At 28.6% G+C, this 20990-nt stretch overlaps 2 protein-coding genes across 2 annotated transcripts in view; both read left to right on the forward strand.

The window, feature by feature from the left end:
* The first annotated feature begins 659 nt into the window (after positions 1 to 659).
* Positions 660 to 3081, forward strand: LOC111627431 (transcription initiation factor TFIID subunit 2-like). The gene is made up of 3 exons (XM_023370999.1): positions 660 to 897; positions 2771 to 2873; positions 2971 to 3081. Exons 1-3 carry the CDS (start codon positions 752 to 754, stop codon positions 3064 to 3066), a joined length of 345 nt encoding a protein of 114 aa, XP_023226767.1. The 5' UTR covers positions 660 to 751; the 3' UTR covers positions 3067 to 3081.
* A 776-nt stretch (positions 3082 to 3857) lies between these two features.
* LOC111627416 (transcription initiation factor TFIID subunit 2-like) overlaps positions 3858 to 20990 on the forward strand; it is a gene marked incomplete at its 3' end in the record, with an annotated part of 72392 nt that continues 55259 nt past the window's right edge. The window contains 6 exon segments of the mRNA XM_023370983.1: positions 3858 to 3903; positions 6940 to 7134; positions 9008 to 9110; positions 16456 to 16574; positions 20093 to 20206; positions 20288 to 20387. Coding sequence (XP_023226751.1) covers positions 3872 to 3903; positions 6940 to 7134; positions 9008 to 9110; positions 16456 to 16574; positions 20093 to 20206; positions 20288 to 20387 — 663 coding nt within the window.

The following is a 20990-nucleotide window of genomic DNA, read 5'->3' on the forward strand; positions in this document are numbered from 1 at the left end:
GTGAGAAGCATGGAAAAAGTTTTTTTCCATGCTTCTCACAACTTTTCATTTATCTTCTCCTCCCCATGGTTATTGTGTTGGCCAACAAAGCAGTTTCCAAAGATGGTGACTTAACATGACACAATGGGATAGTTCTTTGAGTAAAAGTGAATTAATTAGTTGTAATTTCTTTGAGGGAAGTGTTTCAATATTAACTTTATCGAAAATAAGATTACAAATTTTTGTAATCTTATTTTGTAGTACACAATAAAAGCATGTGTATCCACTTATAAATGGAGATTTTTCATATTTCTTTCAAAAGATTTATGCTGGATATTCCAATCATTTTCCATTCTCCAGCTTGATATTTATTAATTAATGAATGTATCATGCTCATAATGTAAATTGTTTAATTTTTCTTAACTAAAATAAACTTTAGAAAGTACTGTACTCAAAAGAATCAGAATTGAGTTTTTGGTGGTATTGGAATTGGGAGAAATTTTCATATCAGCTCATCCATATTATTATCTAAACAGAATGTATTTTTTAACTTCTTTGACAATGTTAACACTTTTACTTACACATAAAAATTTTATTCATTAAAGTATTTGATATTATGTTATTAAATTATTTTTAAAATTGTATAAATATTTAATTATTTTATTCACATTTATTAGGCAGTATCCAAAATTATGTATTCATTTAAATTATTGAATATTACAGATTGTGGTTTCCTTGTGTGGATTCATATTCAGAGCCATGTACATGGAAAATGGAGTTCACTGTTGATTCTTCAATGGTGGCTGTTTCATGTGGAGATCTTGTAGAAACTGTTTTTACATCAGATATGAGGAAAAAGACGTATCATTATTATCTTTCTGTTCCAACTTGTGCTCCAAATATTGGATTAGCTGTTGGGTAATTTTATTTTATTGTATTCAATTTTACCATTTTAAGTGTTTGCTGTGGTGATGAGATTTTTGTTTTCATTTGTTTGATTATTGTATTTTTCTCATTTAAAGTAAAATAGTAATTTGTTCCAAAAATACTAATACAAAAATCAATCGTGCATCAATACTAAAAATAATAAAATCATACTTATCTAATAGAAAGGAATTGATCAAACAGGCTATCATTGCACATACATGACAATGTGTGTAACATACTTTGTGAAATAGTTCTGTCCAGAATGTATTAAAAGATTACATTCTGGACAGAACTATTTCACATTAGTATTACACTTTACAAAAGTAGATGGAAATAAGTTTTATGTTAAGAATATTGTATTCAGTGAGATATTTGAAAAATATATAAAAATTGATTTAAAATAAAACATCTAAATAAATATGTTATGCAAATTTTGAAATAATGTCAAAAATCTTTATTTCTTTTACAAGTGAATTTTGTAGTTAAGAAAGATGAATAGCATTTATGAAAGTGTTTAGAGATTTTATTTATTATGAATGCAATTTAAAATTCTAATAACAATGACAGCTGAACTAATTGGCAATCATATTCTGATCAAACTGAATTTTTAACAGGTTCTGGATAGTACTTTATTAACATTTTTATCTTTAAATTATTAAATATATATTCTAAAAAAGTGACATTGTTGAGAAGGACAATTCAGTCTGTTAGAAAACCTGGATACTTGTAATTTTTTTTTTTTTGTTACAACATAATGTCACAAGAATATTGTAATAACATGTAACATTAATTGCTCATTAAACTGCTCTGTTTCATTTATGTTTGGAATATTGTGTCATGACAACATGGATTTAAATCTATGGAGCCTGAGCAACAATCTCCACTAGCACATTCTCAAATTTATGTTTAAAAAAAGTTATCAAATATGCCTGTCAAAATTGTGCAGATTTTTAGTTTATACAACACTTACATAAGATGAATTAAAAAATCAAAATATGTTTTTCTATAACAGAATGACATATGGATAAAACTTGTCTTCTAACATTGTGTTGCAGCAAATGGAATATTCTAAGGTAATATCATTACAATATACAATACAATTATCCCTTGCTTAATATGAATTTGATTAATGTGCAAAATTAATTGCAACAATCCCTTTATATACAAGGCGGTGTTTTAATTAACACAGCTTTACCAGCTATCCTTTACTTAACATAGATACCATGTTTGATTAATACAATTTTGATATATGGTGGCATTGAGAGACTAATTAACCATGTTAATGAAGGGATATCTGTATAATGAAACAGAAGAGCCTTAGGCAATAAAATTATTATTTATTAATTTCTGCATATTGTTATGGAGAATGAATATTTATAACAAAAAAGATTACAAATTAATGGTAAAGGTTTGTGCGTAGTATTTGAATGTAGGAAAAATAAATATATATATATTTCCTACTATGATGTTTGTTTATTGTAATATTTGTTGCTGATCAGCAACAAATATTTTATTTTAAATACATTCAGCTATAATATTTAACTTGATATAACAATCTATATACAAATGTCATATAGTTAAACACCATGATAATGTTGCATTATACATAGATACTGTAAATTGGGATTCAAAAGTTTTTAAAGATATAAAATAGAAACTTAAGTTACTGATATAATAAAATTTTACTATACACTTTTAAATAGTCCTTTTTGTAACAGAAATGGATGGTGAAATTTTATCAAGATTTTCCAGTTTTATTATTAAATAAAAATTTTGAATTTCATGTTAATTCTATTTTTATATTTAAACAAATTTAACACTAATAAAGTTTTATTTATTTTAATATATATTTTAATTTATACAGACCATTTGAAATATTGGTTGATCCCTACATGCATGAAGTTACACATTTTTGCTTACCACAATTATTACCACTTTTGAAACATTCTACATATTTTTTGCATGAGGTGAGACTCTTTAAAAATATTTAAATTAATGTGTTTTGTTGATAAGTTACTTTGAGATTAATTTTTATAAACATATATAAATACAATCAAACTTCAGACAACAGCCACTGACAAGGAACATATAAAATGGCCATATTTTGTATGTAATTTTGCTATAAAAAAACAAATTCCTGAAGAAATTTCTGCTGCTTAGAGGTGGCCATTATTGGTAATTTAACTGTATTTACATATGTTGTTTTTTAGTGCCTACATAATAAGTTTTTTAAATTGAATCTCTATTTTACACATTTTTTTTCAAATTCTATTTGAAAATTTGATATAATTAGAATTAATTCCCATTAGATTTTGAATTATCAACCTGAATGAAAGAAGAATATTCAAATTTTAATGGACATGTTTTTAGATTGTATATAAAGTTTGATTTGATTAAAAATCTTGTGTTCTGAATATAAGTCAGTAAAGTTTGAAGGCGTTAGACTTTAGATGCTTCAAGAAAATACTCCAGTAAAACAGAAGTTTGGAGTTATTTAAAGAAAGTTTTAAAAGAAATTCAACTCACTCTTACAAGATAATGAGAGTTGGATTTTCAAGCTTTTAAAGTCTATAGTAAGCATGATATCAACTATAATAGACTTGCTATTGCTTCAATAAATAGAAGTGAATTATATTCCTAAATGAAATGAGCTAATTCACAATTCTGCTTTCCCAAACATCAATTAAACAGTGCTTCATTATTTAATAAAGTAAATTATACATTTTTAATTTTTATTTTTCTACATTTTGAACTAGTACTTACAGTTTTTTTTANTAAAGTAGATTAAAATATTATTTGCATTTTTATACATAACATTTTTTTCAATTTTATTAAATTGTAATAATTGTTTTCCATGAATGTAATTATTGTGTAATGATTACAAAAAATTATGACTTAAATCATATTTTTAATTTGTATCTTAATTTTTGAAAAATTGGTTTGAATTTTTCAGAGGGGTGCTCATATGTTTACCTATGGTCATGAAAATTCATCAAGGTTTGTAAAATTACTTTGTATTATTGTATTAAAAAAGCTATTTTATATTTTTTAATAACTATATCTTTAATATAATTACTCTATTTTTATTATTTTTATACTATATTTCTTAAATAATAATTAATTGAGGGAGAGCATTAATGAAGCCTCTTCTATGAGGCTTACAGAATTGTGTTTGTTCTCAAAATCTCTTTGATTGATTTTTTATCAAACTTTGCCATTTTCCATTAATTGCCATGAGGATTCTAAAACTGCAATAAACAATGGAGGTCCATGACTTCATCATGGACCCCCATTTTTTATATGGTTTTATGAGCTCATTGACAAAGCAATATTGCATGAATTCTACAACTTTTGTCATTCGATGTTTTATGGTCACTAGCATGTCTTCTATGGGTTTAAAGAATTGAGTTTGTTCTCAAAATTTAATGGGCCAATTTTGAAAAACACCTTTCCATTTTCCATTAATTGAGATGAGGAATGTAAATGTGATGTGGGTTCATTTAAAATGTAAAAAATTTAGCAGCAATTTGCTTAACTTTTCTGGCAACATTTAAAATTTTGGAGGTGCGATTTGTTATAATATTTCATTTTAAAAAACTGTTTACATTTTAATTATTATAAAATGGTAAAAAGCTTAATTTTGAGGGTAGGGATGGGCTTTATAAAAATTGTAAATACTAATAATGAGTAAAATCATCATTAATATAAAAAGTGCAACTCACATTAACCATTTAACTGGTGTGCATACGATGAAAACTTGCAAACATTTTTGTAGCCCCTTCTGGGATCTTCCTCGGGTTTTTTTTATTTAAAACAAGCTGGCAGTTAATTTTTCAAATATAAATCGAATGGTAATAGATTTCAGATACTATATGAGCATGCATTCCCCTTAAGATGTTTAAATAAGATCGAACAATACAATGATCCAGATGTGGGGTGGTAAAGATGATACGGGCTCTGGTAAAGTCCGCCATAATATCCAGGTCCGTTGCATAAGTGGAGAAGGCAGTTGTACCTTTATTATGTTGTATGTCGGATTTATACTCCCATATCCTGACCCCCATTGAACATTTGTGGAGGCAATGTACACTATTTCCCTATCCCATCTGTTGTCTCTGATAGGGATGCTATAAATGCCTGGTAGTCTGTCAGGGTTAGGGGGGTCTTTTCCATTACACAGTATGTTGAAAATGGGCAGGCATCTCCTGTAGGCAATATTGATCCAATGTCTCTTGGCATTTGTGGTGTACAAGGATTTTAAATGGGGGTTAAAAGTGAGGGGGATTCTCTCCTTATCCTCTTCCCATTTATCTCTCAGTATTTCAGTTGAATTAATGGATGCTTTTTGCGTACGTCTGTGGCATTCACATAATCTTTGCATAAGGCTGTTGTAACCATTCATCCTGGCTATCCTTTTTATACTTCTTACTTCTTGTGCTAGCACTTGTGGAGCAGAAGAATGCATGAATGCTCTTCGAACCAAGGCCCCGAATGCTGCTGTTAATGAGAGTCGCACATTTTATATTTAACCCAGTGTGTTGTGCAGTTAAGTTTGATTTTAATTTTAATTAATTTGATTATATTTTTGGTTTTGGTGTAAAGGTCAGAGTTTTAATTATTATTTTTAATAATTTTTATTTATTTAATTTTCCCTGCATGTTTTGAATCCTTGATTCCAGTTTTTTAAATTAATTGCAACGTTTTTTTTTTGTGACATCACTATAGAAATTGTTTTAGTGTTGTTTCACACAAAAGATAATAAAAATTAAATTTAAATTTATTTTAATTTTTTAGTAATTTCATTAATTTTTGTTTTGTAAGTTTGCTTGCTTTTTAAAATTTTTAATTTCAAGCAAATTGAGATTAATTGAACTATTGCACTATTAAGTTTCAAATCAAGTCTGGTATGGTAGTCAGCAAGAATATTTAAGTGTCAGCAAAACAGTGTAAAATGTAAACAAAATTATATTTTAATTGAAATAATAGTATATAAAATTGTTTTTAATATTTAGTATGTTTACTTTTAATGATAAAATGATTTTATCATTATAATTATGAAAGTTTGTATGATTCACAGATGTTCTGTAATACATTAAATTTTCTATTCAGATTCGTGTAATTCTGAGTAAAAATATTTGTTTGTGCTGTTTAATGCCATTTTGAGTTTTAAAAATAGATTTTTTAAGATGAATCGGTCTAAATATTCGTGGCTCAAGTGAATGAATTCAAAAATTGGTTAACTCGTGACAATGATATTTGTTTGGCTCATTTGCTGAATCTCATTTAGTATTAAATACGATGGAGCTAAATTATTTACATGACATGCCTGTTGTGAGAAGCATGGAAAAAGTTTTTTTCCATGCTTCTCACAACTTTTCATTTATCTTCTCCTTCCCATGGTTATTGTGTTGGCCAACAAAGCAGTTTCCAAAGATGGTGACTTAACATGACACAATGGGATAGTTCTTTGAGTAAAAGTGAATTAATTAGTTGTAATTTCTTTGAGGGAAGTGTTTCAATATTAACTTTATCGAAAATAAGATTACAAATTTTTGTAATCTTATTTTGTAGTACACAATAAAAGCATGTGTATCCACTTATAAATGGAGATTTTTCATATTTCTTTCAAAAGATTTATGCTGGATATTCCAATCATTTTCCATTCTCCAGCTTGATATTTATTAATTAATGAATGTATCATGCTCATAATGTAAATTGTTTAATTTTTCTTAACTAAAATAAACTTTAGAAAGTACTGTACTCAAAAGAATCAGAATTGAGTTTTTGGTGGTATTGGAATTGGGAGAAATTTTCATATCAGCTCATCCATATTATTATCTAAACAGAATGTATTTTTTAACTTCTTTGACAATGTTAACACTTTTACTTACACATAAAAATTTTATTCATTAAAGTATTTGATATTATGTTATTAAATTATTTTTAAAATTGTATAAATATTTAATTATTTTATTCACATTTATTAGGCAGTATCCAAAATTATGTATTCATTTAAATTATTGAATATTACAGATTGTGGTTTCCTTGTGTGGATTCATATTCAGAGCCATGTACATGGAAAATGGAGTTCACTGTTGATTCTTCAATGGTGGCTGTTTCATGTGGAGATCTTGTAGAAACTGTTTTTACATCAGATATGAGGAAAAAGACGTATCATTATTATCTTTCTGTTCCAACTTGTGCTCCAAATATTGGATTAGCTGTTGGGTAATTTTATTTTATTGTATTCAATTTTACCATTTTAAGTGTTTGCTGTGGTGATGAGATTTTTGTTTTCATTTGTTTGATTATTGTATTTTTCTCATTTAAAGTAAAATAGTAATTTGTTCCAAAAATACTAATACAAAAATCAATCGTGCATCAATACTAAAAATAATAAAATCATACTTATCTAATAGAAAGGAATTGATCAAACAGGCTATCATTGCACATACATGACAATGTGTGTAACATACTTTGTGAAATAGTTCTGTCCAGAATGTATTAAAAGATTACATTCTGGACAGAACTATTTCACATTAGTATTACACTTTACAAAAGTAGATGGAAATAAGTTTTATGTTAAGAATATTGTATTCAGTGAGATATTTGAAAAATATATAAAAATTGATTTAAAATAAAACATCTAAATAAATATGTTATGCAAATTTTGAAATAATGTCAAAAATCTTTATTTCTTTTACAAGTGAATTTTGTAGTTAAGAAAGATGAATAGCATTTATGAAAGTGTTTAGAGATTTTATTTATTATGAATGCAATTTAAAATTCTAATAACAATGACAGCTGAACTAATTGGCAATCATATTCTGATCAAACTGAATTTTTAACAGGTTCTGGATAGTACTTTATTAACATTTTTATCTTTAAATTATTAAATATATATTCTAAAAAAGTGACATTGTTGAGAAGGACAATTCAGTCTGTTAGAAAACCTGGATACTTGTAATTTTTTTTTTTTTGTTACAACATAATGTCACAAGAATATTGTAATAACATGTAACATTAATTGCTCATTAAACTGCTCTGTTTCATTTATGTTTGGAATATTGTGTCATGACAACATGGATTTAAATCTATGGAGCCTGAGCAACAATCTCCACTAGCACATTCTCAAATTTATGTTTAAAAAAAGTTATCAAATATGCCTGTCAAAATTGTGCAGATTTTTAGTTTATACAACACTTACATAAGATGAATTAAAAAATCAAAATATGTTTTTCTATAACAGAATGACATATGGATAAAACTTGTCTTCTAACATTGTGTTGCAGCAAATGGAATATTCTAAGGTAATATCATTACAATATACAATACAATTATCCCTTGCTTAATATGAATTTGATTAATGTGCAAAATTAATTGCAACAATCCCTTTATATACAAGGCGGTGTTTTAATTAACACAGCTTTACCAGCTATCCTTTACTTAACATAGATACCATGTTTGATTAATACAATTTTGATATATGGTGGCATTGAGAGACTAATTAACCATGTTAATGAAGGGATATCTGTATAATGAAACAGAAGAGCCTTAGGCAATAAAATTATTATTTATTAATTTCTGCATATTGTTATGGAGAATGAATATTTATAACAAAAAAGATTACAAATTAATGGTAAAGGTTTGTGCGTAGTATTTGAATGTAGGAAAAATAAATATATATATATTTCCTACTATGATGTTTGTTTATTGTAATATTTGTTGCTGATCAGCAACAAATATTTTATTTTAAATACATTCAGCTATAATATTTAACTTGATATAACAATCTATATACAAATGTCATATAGTTAAACACCATGATAATGTTGCATTATACATAGATACTGTAAATTGGGATTCAAAAGTTTTTAAAGATATAAAATAGAAACTTAAGTTACTGATATAATAAAATTTTACTATACACTTTTAAATAGTCCTTTTTGTAACAGAAATGGATGGTGAAATTTTATCAAGATTTTCCAGTTTTATTATTAAATAAAAATTTTGAATTTCATGTTAATTCTATTTTTATATTTAAACAAATTTAACACTAATAAAGTTTTATTTATTTTAATATATATTTTAATTTATACAGACCATTTGAAATATTGGTTGATCCCTACATGCATGAAGTTACACATTTTTGCTTACCACAATTATTACCACTTTTGAAACATTCTACATATTTTTTGCATGAGGTGAGACACTTTAAAAATATTTAAATTAATGTGTTTTGTTGATAAGTTACTTTGAGATTAATTTTTATAAACATATATAAATACAATCAAACTTCAGACAACAGCCACTGACAAGGAACATATAAAATGGCCATATTTTGTATGTAATTTTGCTATAAAAAAACAAATTCCTGAAGAAATTTCTGCTGCTTAGAGGTGGCCATTATTGGTAATTTAACTGTATTTACATATGTTGTTTTTTAGTGCCTACATAATAAGTTTTTTAAATTGAATCTCTATTTTACACATTTTTTTTCAAATTCTATTTGAAAATTTGATATAATTAGAATTAATTCCCATTAGATTTTGAATTATCAACCTGAATGAAAGAAGAATATTCAAATTTTAATGGACATGTTTTTAGATTGTATATAAAGTTTGATTTGATTAAAAATCTTGTGTTCTGAATATAAGTCAGTAAAGTTTGAAGGCGTTAGACTTTAGATGCTTCAAGAAAATACTCCAGTAAAACAGAAGTTTGGAGTTATTTAAAGAAAGTTTTAAAAGAAATTCAACTCACTCTTACAAGATAATGAGAGTTGGATTTTCAAGCTTTTAAAGTCTATAGTAAGCATGATATCAACTATAATAGACTTGCTATTGCTTCAATAAATAGAAGTGAATTATATTCCTAAATGAAATGAGCTAATTCACAATTCTGCTTTCCCAAACATCAATTAAACAGTGCTTCATTATTTAATAAAGTAAATTATACATTTTTAATTTTTATTTTTCTACATTTTGAACTAGTACTTACAGTTTTTTTTATTATTTAATCAGTAATTGCTTAACAAACTGCCCGATTGTTTACCAGACTGTAACAAGGCTAATTTAATTATTAGATGTAAGCAATATGGTTGTAGGTAGGCAGTTAGGCTGCCACCTAAAGATAAATTTAATAATCAGTTATGGCAACGCAACACTTGGGCGATCTGCCTAGGGGGTGCTTTCTCGGAGGTATTTTAAGTCCCAATTTGGTAGTTCAGTCATGGATTCACACTCTGCCAGGATGGACTGGCCACATGGAGTTTTCTAGTTTTGTTACATCTTTAATGCCTAAATTGGGACCAGTTACACTTAAAATACCTCCGAGAAAGCACCCCCTAGGCAGATCGCCCAAGTGTTGCGTTGCCATAACTGATTATTAAATTTATCATTAGGTGGCAGCCTAACTGCCTACCTACAACCATATTGCTTACATCTAATAATTAAATTAGCCTTGTTACAGTCTGGTAAACAATCGGGCAGTTTGTTAAGCAATTACTGATTAAATAATAAAAAAAACTGTAAGTACTAGTTCAAAATGTAGAAAAATAAAAATTAAAAATGTATAATTTACTTTATTAAATAATGAAGCACTGTTTAATTGATGTTTGGGAAAGCAGAATTGTGAATTAGCTCATTTCATTTAGGAATATAATTCACTTCTATTTATTGAAGCAATAGCAAGTCTATTATAGTTGATATCATGCTTACTATAGACTTTAAAAGCTTGAAAATCCAACTCTCATTATCTTGTAAGAGTGAGTTGAATTTCTTTTAAAACTTTCTTTAAATAACTCCAAACTTCTGTTTTACTGGAGTATTTTCTTGAAGCATCTAAAGTCTAACGCCTTCAAACTTTACTGACTTATATTCAGAACACAAGATTTTTAATCAAATCAAACTTTATATACAATCTAAAAACATGTCCATTAAAATTTGAATATTCTTCTTTCATTCAGGTTGATAATTCAAAATCTAATGGGAATTAATTCTAATTATATCAAATTTTCAAATAGAATTTGAAAAAAAATGTGTAAAATAGAGATTCAATTTAAANTTTTTAGACAGTTTTTTATGATAAAATGAAATGAAATGTTTTTATTAAAAAATCTTAAGAAAACAAATGATATTTCAAAGTTTTGGATTTCTTACATTTTTCCGAAAAAAGTATCTGTTTGTAATTGTTTAGATTTTTGTTTTCTTTCATTAATAATTTTGGAATATGGTCGAATGGATGTGATGATGCTCCTTTTTACATTTGCAATTCACTCCCAATCATTTTCTAACTCACAAAGTTTATCCATTAAACTTTCCATATTTGAAAAGATACGCTAACCCAAAATAGAGCTATAGATGAGCGGAGATGCTGGTTGGTCAGCTGCCATAGTGTATATATAAGGTCAGTTTGGGCGGAAAAATTGGAGTCGGTTTCATCTTGCTAAGGAAAGTTAGATATCATCTGGCCAACAAGAAGTAGATTTCGTCTCACTAATGATAATTTGTGATTGCCGTAAGTGCTACTGCATTGTAAGGTTTTTCCTGAACGAACTGATACGGGATACGAACTATTTGCATTTGTTAGTGCTCTGGATTCGAATGACATTTATTGGACTATTAAGTTTAATGACTTGACTCGTGGGAACCTAAACATTTAATATTTTAATTTGAATTTTCATCGGATGAATAAATTATTTTTTCACAAATTAAAGACAAAGTCACTCTAAAAATATATTTTAGACAATCACCATTTTTACATAGTGTAGCCTAAAAAGGAAGGTTCAGCTGTCTATAATTTGTTCTAGAACACTATGTAAAAATGGTGATCGTCTAAAATATATTTTTAGAGCAACTTTGTCTTTAATTTGTGAAAAAATAATTTATTCATACAACGGAAATTCAAATATATTGTTAACATTCGTCACCAGAGGGATATCTTGGTGTAATCTACATTTGTCAGCGCTAATCCTCGGTAGATAAAAGGAGCCAGAAACCCAACTGGACAAGGATGAACTAACAAGACGTCGCAAGATTTACCATTCCAATTTTAAAGAAGAATTTTTTAATCTTTATTGGTTTTTGTGTTTTTTAAGGAACTTTTTTAAATGTAGGCAGTTGTGTAGCCTAAAAAGGAAGGTCCAGCTGTCTATAATTTGTTGTAAAACACTATGTAAAAATGGTGATCGTCTAAAGTATATTTTTAGAGCAACTTTGTCTTTAATTTGTAGTATTTTAATATTAATTTAATGCAAATGTATACATACCCAATAATATTAAACAGAAAAAATAAATATATTCAATAAAAATCTTTGTTTTAGCGAATGTACAATGTTGCGGCTCAGTAAATACATCAACACTGAAACGAAAATCAGTCTGGCATAGGGAATAATTATATCGCAAAACGGCGAATTGCGCAGTGGCGTTATTGTGAATCGGATTAAGTTGAGCCGGCATAAACCGAGGGCTACCTGTAACTGAATCAGATGGATGTATAGTTTTATAATAATAATATATATATGTACACACATCATGCTGGTAAAAGCATAAGTTAGCTGGAAGCCATAGAGGGCTATGAATACCAAATCATTACCAGTCACTTCTGTAAGTGACCAGTATGGTTATATCTAAATTAGTTAAGTAAGTAATAGCTTTAGAATATCAATGGGATGCAGACAGTAAATGGAAACATATGCATGGCAAGCATGAGTTGTGGGTTTAAGTCCGCTAACCAAGCCAACTGTTTAACAGAATTTATCACACTACAATTAGCATTTGTTTACTTTCAGATTGATTAATATATTGTAATTCTAGTGTTTTGAGAAAGCTCTTAGATGAAAATGTTTCTGCAGGTATCTGTATATACGTACAAAAATACAATAAATCTCAAATTTCATATGAAATATTGACTTTGAAAATTTTCACAAACATGTAATAATTTTTTTATAAAATGTTTGAAATCTTCATTTATGACAGAATGAATATAATATTACTCAAAAATTTTTCAATTATTGAAATTTCTCACACAGCAGTTGTAGTTTGATACTACTATAGTATGATAGGTGAAGATACAGTAATACCTCGACTTACGCGAACCCGGAGTTACGCGATTTTCAAATCTCGTCGATTCATCTTTTGTTTGAGCGCAACGCAACTCTTGATTACTCACTCCTCCCACACTATTGTTCAGCTTACATGTTCGGACATGTCGTGCGGAATCGACACATAACTACAATTTATTTTGTGTTATTTATTTCTGTGTTTGTTATATCTACGGAGACTCGAGAGACTCTATGTGGTGATTTCTTGTAACCGTGAACGAATCAAAAGACGAGATAAGATCAACGAGAACATTTATTAGCTTACATACATCCCACTTGGATTTTACACAAATTGTGAAATTATACCCCGACTTACACGAATTCGACTTACGCGGTCATCGCTAGGTCCCACTTATCGTGTAAGTTCGGGGTATTACTGTACATGCACTCATTGTCAAGTTGTCTGCTTTGTTTCAGCACATTCAGCATAGTCATTTTGTATCTGTGGACATTTTTGTGATCTCATGTTAAACAGTTTATGCTAGGGTTTTCAAACTTTTTTTAAGTACCAGTTGTTGAAGACACCCAGCCTGGCATACCATTAACTGCATGACACCCATCTGTCCAATAAAACAATAACAACAGTGACCCTAACATTTCAGCAAACATGCAAGCAGTGTGCACATAAGATGCAAATAAGACATTTCAGCTGAAACGTAACTTCACAGCTGGGCAATTTCAATGGAAAACCTGTGCCTGTTTATTTGACATTAAGATCTTTATCCTTGGTGAAAGGGTGCTCACAGGCACAATCAAATTTGGTTCAAGATGAAGGCAGTTCCTGGGTTTAGTCTTGATATTAGCCATGATGGAAAATGCATTCTCACACAAGTATGATGATCCAAATGGAAGAACTGTAATTGCTTTGTTTGAAACTGCAGGATACATTTTTTTTAGCTTCATTCCAGAATTGTGTTAGTGATTTTTCCTGGAAAAGTTCATATATATGATGATCTGATTTCATGTCTATCAGCATTTCTTGCTGCTGGACAGAAAGCTTGGATTGCACTATATTGTTTGTCACAAATGGCAACATTACTCAGCAACACTCATTGCCACTTTCCTTACATAAGAACAGGAAATATGAAAAAACTCGAGTACAGCCTTTGCAAATGTTCCGTGATAACAATTTATATTTCCTGTCTATGAGTGACAGTGATTGAGTTCAGTTCAAGAAGTTTCATGAAATGTATCTAGATTTCCATATGTAACATGATTCTTCCAGAAAAACAATTTCATGTAAAATGCTGAAATTTTTTATTTTTTTGTAAAAATGTGCCCATATTCTTGCAGAGACAGATTCAGCTCATTTAGTTTCCCAAATAAGTTTGCAAGGTATGAAAGGCAGGAAACTCAAAATATGTTTCAAACTTTCCTGCAAGAGATGTCTTATCTTTGAGGAAAAGATATACTTCATCTCAAAGTTAAAAAAGTCTTGTCAAGATATTTCGTCTTGACAATTTTGTGAGATAAAATTGTCTTCTGAGTGATTCTTAACTTCTGATAAATTTCAGATTAGAAGGACATAACAAATTTGTTTATTTGTCTATAAAGCAGTTTTTAGCATGAGTAGTTTACTCAGCATGAGTGGTTCACTCAGTGTCTACTAGGTCCTGAATTTTAAATGCAGAAGGGCACATCCTATTCCAACCTGGTTCTCTCACCTGAATAAAACTGCTAAAATATACTTTTTTATGATAACTTAGTAAGCAAGTGTCCAATGAAGAATTTTCCAGTTTATATATTGATCACAATCTATTAATATATATTAAAAATAATTGTAAAATTTTCATTTTATTAGTTAACAGTAAAAATAGCTGAAAATATAACAAAAAATTTGATATCCCAAAAATTCACCAAAGAGACAAACAATATTTTTATTCACCAAATAGAAAAATAGTAGCTCAGTTTGGCACAAAGTAGTCAAACCTAGAAATGGAGGCTATGGGAATCTCAACTGACTGAGAAAGTGTTACATGCCTGACCTTGGTTTCTGCTTCTTATTAGACGATCATATCATGTTGATATGAGTGGCAATGTCACTGCAAGATTGATGCACCCTACTAGGATGCCTCGCACTTGCACTGACACTGCCAACTCCAACTTTTACCATTTTCCCATGAAAAAATTAATGAGAGAGGCAATTCACATTTATAGCAAGTTATGACTTTTCCAGATCAAGTGAAAGCTTTGCATACCACTTGAAATTTGTCGGCATACCACAGTTTGAAAAACACAGGTCTATGCAATACATGAAAATGGATGGTGTGAATGAACAATGTTTCCACATCAAATTTTGTTACAAGCTGGTGAAAATGCTATAGAAACACATAAAATTCTTCAAACAACATTTTGTGAAAATGCATTGGGACTCATACCTACTTGCAACTGGTTAATCAGTTCAAAAGTGGCTGTGGCTGCATGTCAATTGACAGTGATGATTGTTCTAGCCATCCCTCTACAAGCATGACACAGAAAGCATCATCAAAGTTCATGCAGTGATAGTGACACTGTAGAACAATTCATGAAATCTGTGAGATGCTGCATTGACTTTTAGCACATGTTAGGGCATTCTGTTTTTGGAACTGAACATGAAGAAGAACATTACTAAGTTTGTGCTGTTAGAGGTATAGAGGCAGCATCACATAAAATCTGTTGGGAGCTTAGACTAGGTCACAAATGACTCAGTTTCTATAGATGATCATTACTGGTGATGAGAGTTGGATTTACTGATATTCTGAAACTAAACAGCAATCATTTCAGTGAAAGTCTTCCAGTTCTCCAAACTCCAAAAAGCAACATTGACTTGATATTGCTTTTCACCTGACAATGTTTCTTTGGCATGGATGAAATTGCCCATAATGAATTTGTCCCATATTATCAAGTCTGTGAATATAACATTTTATTGTGATGTCCTGATGCAATTAATTAAAGGTATATGGAGAAAATGTCCCATGACATGATGAGAGAAAAACTGGCTTCTCTGTAACAACAATGTTCCAGCCCAAACATCTTGACCATACTACACTTCTTGATGATCAACAACATGACACTTGTTCATAACCCAGATTTGGCTCCCTACAACTTCTATTTCTCAAGCTTAAATTCAAGCTAAAAGGAAAAATTTGTAGCAGTAAACAAGTTCTAAGAAAAATCACAGGCAGTATTGAATCACAAATGGTGACTTTGCAAGGCATTCTATTTGTGGGAGGCATATTGTGATAGATGTTTACTTTCCTATGGGGACTACTTTGAATGTGATGATCAACAATAGTGTTTACAATGAATAACTGGTTTTTATAGACATACTTTGTAAACTTTTGTGTAGCATCTCACAGTTTGTTATATAGTGTGTATAAATAAAGATTTTAAATTAAGTTAAAATATTTTACTAAATAAATAATCAATAAAAAAATTGAAGACTAATCTACATATATTTTTTTTAGGCATTTGAATTCTATGAAGAATTATTATCAAGTCGTTATCCTTACTCTTGTTATAAACAAGTTTTTGTTGATGAGGCATATGTTGATGCAAAACCATATGCTACCTTAACCATTCTTAAGTAAGTTTTATTTTAAAATTTAAATTATATGTATGGGTGATCAAATGAGAAGAGAGCTTGAAGTTTGATGATGCCAGTGTCATTTGATTGACTTGTCACACATCATCAATTTCCAAGTGTAGTATAAATTTTTATTGTTTTTTAAATTAAAATTTGCAATAACTGGAAATGCCTTACATTTCCAGTTATTGCAAAACAGAATTTTAATAATAGAAAGTTATGGAAAAAAATTATTTAAAAGTGTCCTAAATTGTCTGTGCTTACAAAAGTTTGTAAATTCTTAAACAAGTGATGAGCCATGGGATCTATCTATGTAACAGAAAAAGAATTATTATAAATGAAAAATTATATGAGGAAAGACTGTGATATTCAAACATGCTTTTGAAGTGAGTTCCAGAGAGTCTTTAAGGCATTTATCTCAGACCAGATTATCATATACTTCACTTTTTACTACTACAAAAAGCACAAAATTTTGGCTTGAACTTTTTGTATTTAACATTGAAATGCTTGGTGAATCTCAACACCACAAGTCATAGTAAACAAATGTTTAAGATTTAAATGTTTCTTGTTGAGACATAGCAAGGTTGGGTGACTCAATATCATTAAATCTGATTTGTAGTATTCCAAACTACAAATCAGAAAATAATGGTGGCTATTGTAGTGTCTGAAATTATTTTTTTATTTTGCACAAACAATATATCAATATGTATATACAGTAGAGCATCGATTATCTGACTCAATTGGGGACTCGGGTTGGTCGGATAACCGAAAATAATGAAAAAAATACATTATTAGTATAGTATATTAGTATATCACTATTAATTAATTAAATGTAATTAGTATATTAGTATATCATTAACCTACTTTGCGTTNGATGATATTTGTTTGGCTCATTTGCTGAATCTCATTTAGTATTAAATACGATGGAGCTAAATTATTTACATGACATGCCTGTTGTGAGAAGCATGGAAAAAGTTTTTTTCCATGCTTCTCACAACTTTTCATTTATCTTCTCCTCCCCATGGTTATTGTGTTGGCCAACAAAGCAGTTTCCAAAGATGGTGACTTAACATGACACAATGGGATAGTTCTTTGAGTAAAAGTGAATTAATTAGTTGTAATTTCTTTGAGGGAAGTGTTTCAATATTAACTTTATCGAAAATAAGATTACAAATTTTTGTAATCTTATTTTGTAGTACACAATAAAAGCATGTGTATCCACTTATAAATGGAGATTTTTCATATTTCTTTCAAAAGATTTATGCTGGATATTCCAATCATTTTCCATTCTCCAGCTTGATATTTATTAATTAATGAATGTATCATGCTCATAATGTAAATTGTTTAATTTTTCTTAACTAAAATAAACTTTAGAAAGTACTGTACTCAAAAGAATCAGAATTGAGTTTTTGGTGGTATTGGAATTGGGAGAAATTTTCATATCAGCTCATCCATATTATTATCTAAACAGAATGTATTTTTTAACTTCTTTGACAATGTTAACACTTTTACTTACACATAAAAATTTTATTCATTAAAGTATTTGATATTATGTTATTAAATTATTTTTAAAATTGTATAAATATTTAATTATTTTATTCACATTTATTAGGCAGTATCCAAAATTATGTATTCATTTAAATTATTGAATATTACAGATTGTGGTTTCCTTGTGTGGATTCATATTCAGAGCCATGTACATGGAAAATGGAGTTCACTGTTGATTCTTCAATGGTGGCTGTTTCATGTGGAGATCTTGTAGAAACTGTTTTTACATCAGATATGAGGAAAAAGACGTATCATTATTATCTTTCTGTTCCAACTTGTGCTCCAAATATTGGATTAGCTGTTGGGTAATTTTATTTTATTGTATTCAATTTTACCATTTTAAGTGTTTGCTGTGGTGATGAGATTTTTGTTTTCATTTGTTTGATTATTGTATTTTTCTCATTTAAAGTAAAATAGTAATTTGTTCCAAAAATACTAATACAAAAATCAATCGTGCATCAATACTAAAAATAATAAAATCATACTTATCTAATAGAAAGGAATTGATCAAACAGGCTATCATTGCACATACATGACAATGTGTGTAACATACTTTGTGAAATAGTTCTGTCCAGAATGTATTAAAAGATTACATTCTGGACAGAACTATTTCACATTAGTATTACACTTTACAAAAGTAGATGGAAATAAGTTTTATGTTAAGAATATTGTATTCAGTGAGATATTTGAAAAATATATAAAAATTGATTTAAAATAAAACATCTAAATAAATATGTTATGCAAATTTTGAAATAATGTCAAAAATCTTTATTTCTTTTACAAGTGAATTTTGTAGTTAAGAAAGATGAATAGCATTTATGAAAGTGTTTAGAGATTTTATTTATTATGAATGCAATTTAAAATTCTAATAACAATGACAGCTGAACTAATTGGCAATCATATTCTGATCAAACTGAATTTTTAACAGGTTCTGGATAGTACTTTATTAACATTTTTATCTTTAAATTATTAAATATATATTCTAAAAAAGTGACATTGTTGAGAAGGACAATTCAGTCTGTTAGAAAACCNCATGGGATATAATAATATACTACACTAATAATGGATTTTTTCATACTTTTCGGTTATCCGACTTTTCAATTATCCGACCAACCCCAGTCCCCAATTGAGTCGGATAATCGAGGCTCTACTGTAAATGTAAAAAGAAAAAAAAAATTATATTTCAGAAGTTAATTTTAATATAAAATTATAACAACGTGCCATCTAGTTTAAAAAACGTTCCAATGATGAAATGAGATATCTCCAGTCAACCGATCAAGGTCAGCATGTGGCGACCAGAGATATGTGGGGAATAACATGGGACAGGTAAATGGGTTTTTTCAAAGATTCGTTTGTCAAAATTCGATTTCACAACATTCATATTTTCAACTTCCCAACGAGCAATGCATGCATAAATCTTGCACTACTCTCTGTTTGTAGAGAGTGTCGCCATTTGTATTTTATTTTGACTCTGTGCTCGGTCCCCTGAGTACCTACAAGTCTGGTTTTTTTTATGCGTGCATGATTTGGGCACTTAATACTATGTGCCAAATTTTAACTTCTGACATTTACTCCTTCATACCTCTAAGCTGGTAACCCAGCCGGCAGTACGATTTTATAAACAAGACATAGTCTTGTAAATCTAAATACTTAATATTTGAACTATTTCTCAAATAGTTATTTTGTTGTTGTTATAAAATAATTCTTCTGGAAAAAATAGAGTAATGAACAGAGTGTAAATGATTGTTGTTAGTTGAATGGTCAACTAATGACATATTACTAGTATAAGAACTATTATTATTACTAGATGAAGTGGATTTAACATAATGATTTTTTTACATCTAGAAACAGATGTAAACATTAAATAAATACAATTTATAAAAATGAATTGATATTTGTTTCTTTTATTGTAAGAAAAATATATATAATTAATATATTTATTTGTTGAAAATTAAATATTAATTTTGTAGCACAAACTTGCTTCATTCGCGACACATCATTGATCAGACGTATTTGTCTCGTAAAATTATGTCTCATTCTGTAGCTGAACAGTTTTTTGGTTGTTTTATCAGCATGTATTCATGGTAAATATAAATTTATTTATCATCATATATAATTCTATAAAATATGATATTAAAAATATTTTTTGTGAAAATTTTTATTAGGTCAGATGTATGGCTTCCAAAAGGAATATCATCTTATTTAGCAGGACAGTATTATAAAAAAGCATTTGGTAATAATGAATATCGTTATTGGATACATAAGGTATGACTGGTTAGCTCTTTAAAATGAATTTTAAAAATTGTAAATTATGTTTCCTGAAATGTTTTTAAATCCTTTATTATTTTTTCTCTATAAAACTGATAGAAAAATAAAAGATGTATTTAGAGCAAGGCTGCCCAATTCATTTTGGAGGTGGGCTATAATTTCAATTACATGTCAGTCGGTGGACCACCTAGTGAATCATACTTGCTTACACTCATGATTCTTCTATAAATGGATAGGTATTTGAATCAAACAAAGCTTTAAGTTGCACATGTTTTAATAATACCTAATAAAAAATACATCAATGAGACCTATGAAGAGGTTTATTAGCTAATAATTTTTCAATATTTGGTGNTAATAAACATGTTTTTGGAATTAAACTTTTTATGAAATTATATATATTTTTATTATAGTTTCAGAAAGCTATTTTTACTGTTACTGGAAAAGATATCAAGACTTTTCTTGAGCAATGGGTGTATCCTTTGAATCATACTTGCTTACACTCATGATTCTTCTATAAATGGATAGGTATTTGAATCAAACAAAGCTTTAAGTTGCACATGTTTTAATAATACCTAATAAAAAATACATCAATGAGACCTA

Source organism: Centruroides sculpturatus, unplaced genomic scaffold (assembly GCF_000671375.1).
Source record: "Centruroides sculpturatus isolate CEXI.00-Female unplaced genomic scaffold, Cexi_2.0 scaffold424, whole genome shotgun sequence".
Classification (NCBI taxonomy): domain Eukaryota; kingdom Metazoa; phylum Arthropoda; class Arachnida; order Scorpiones; family Buthidae; genus Centruroides; species Centruroides sculpturatus.

Excerpts from the sequence above, each read along its gene's own strand:
- LOC111627431 (XM_023370999.1), top strand. The coding sequence starts at position 752 with ATGGAGTTCACTGTTGATTCTTCAATGGTGGCTGTTTCATGTGGAGAT. Across the intron at positions 898-2,770 it reads AATATTGGATTAGCTGTTGG|ACCATTTGAAATATTGGTTG; the intron begins GTAATTTTATTT and ends TAATTTATACAG. Across the intron at positions 2,874-2,970 it reads CTACATATTTTTTGCATGAG|ACAACAGCCACTGACAAGGA; the intron begins GTGAGACTCTTT and ends ATCAAACTTCAG.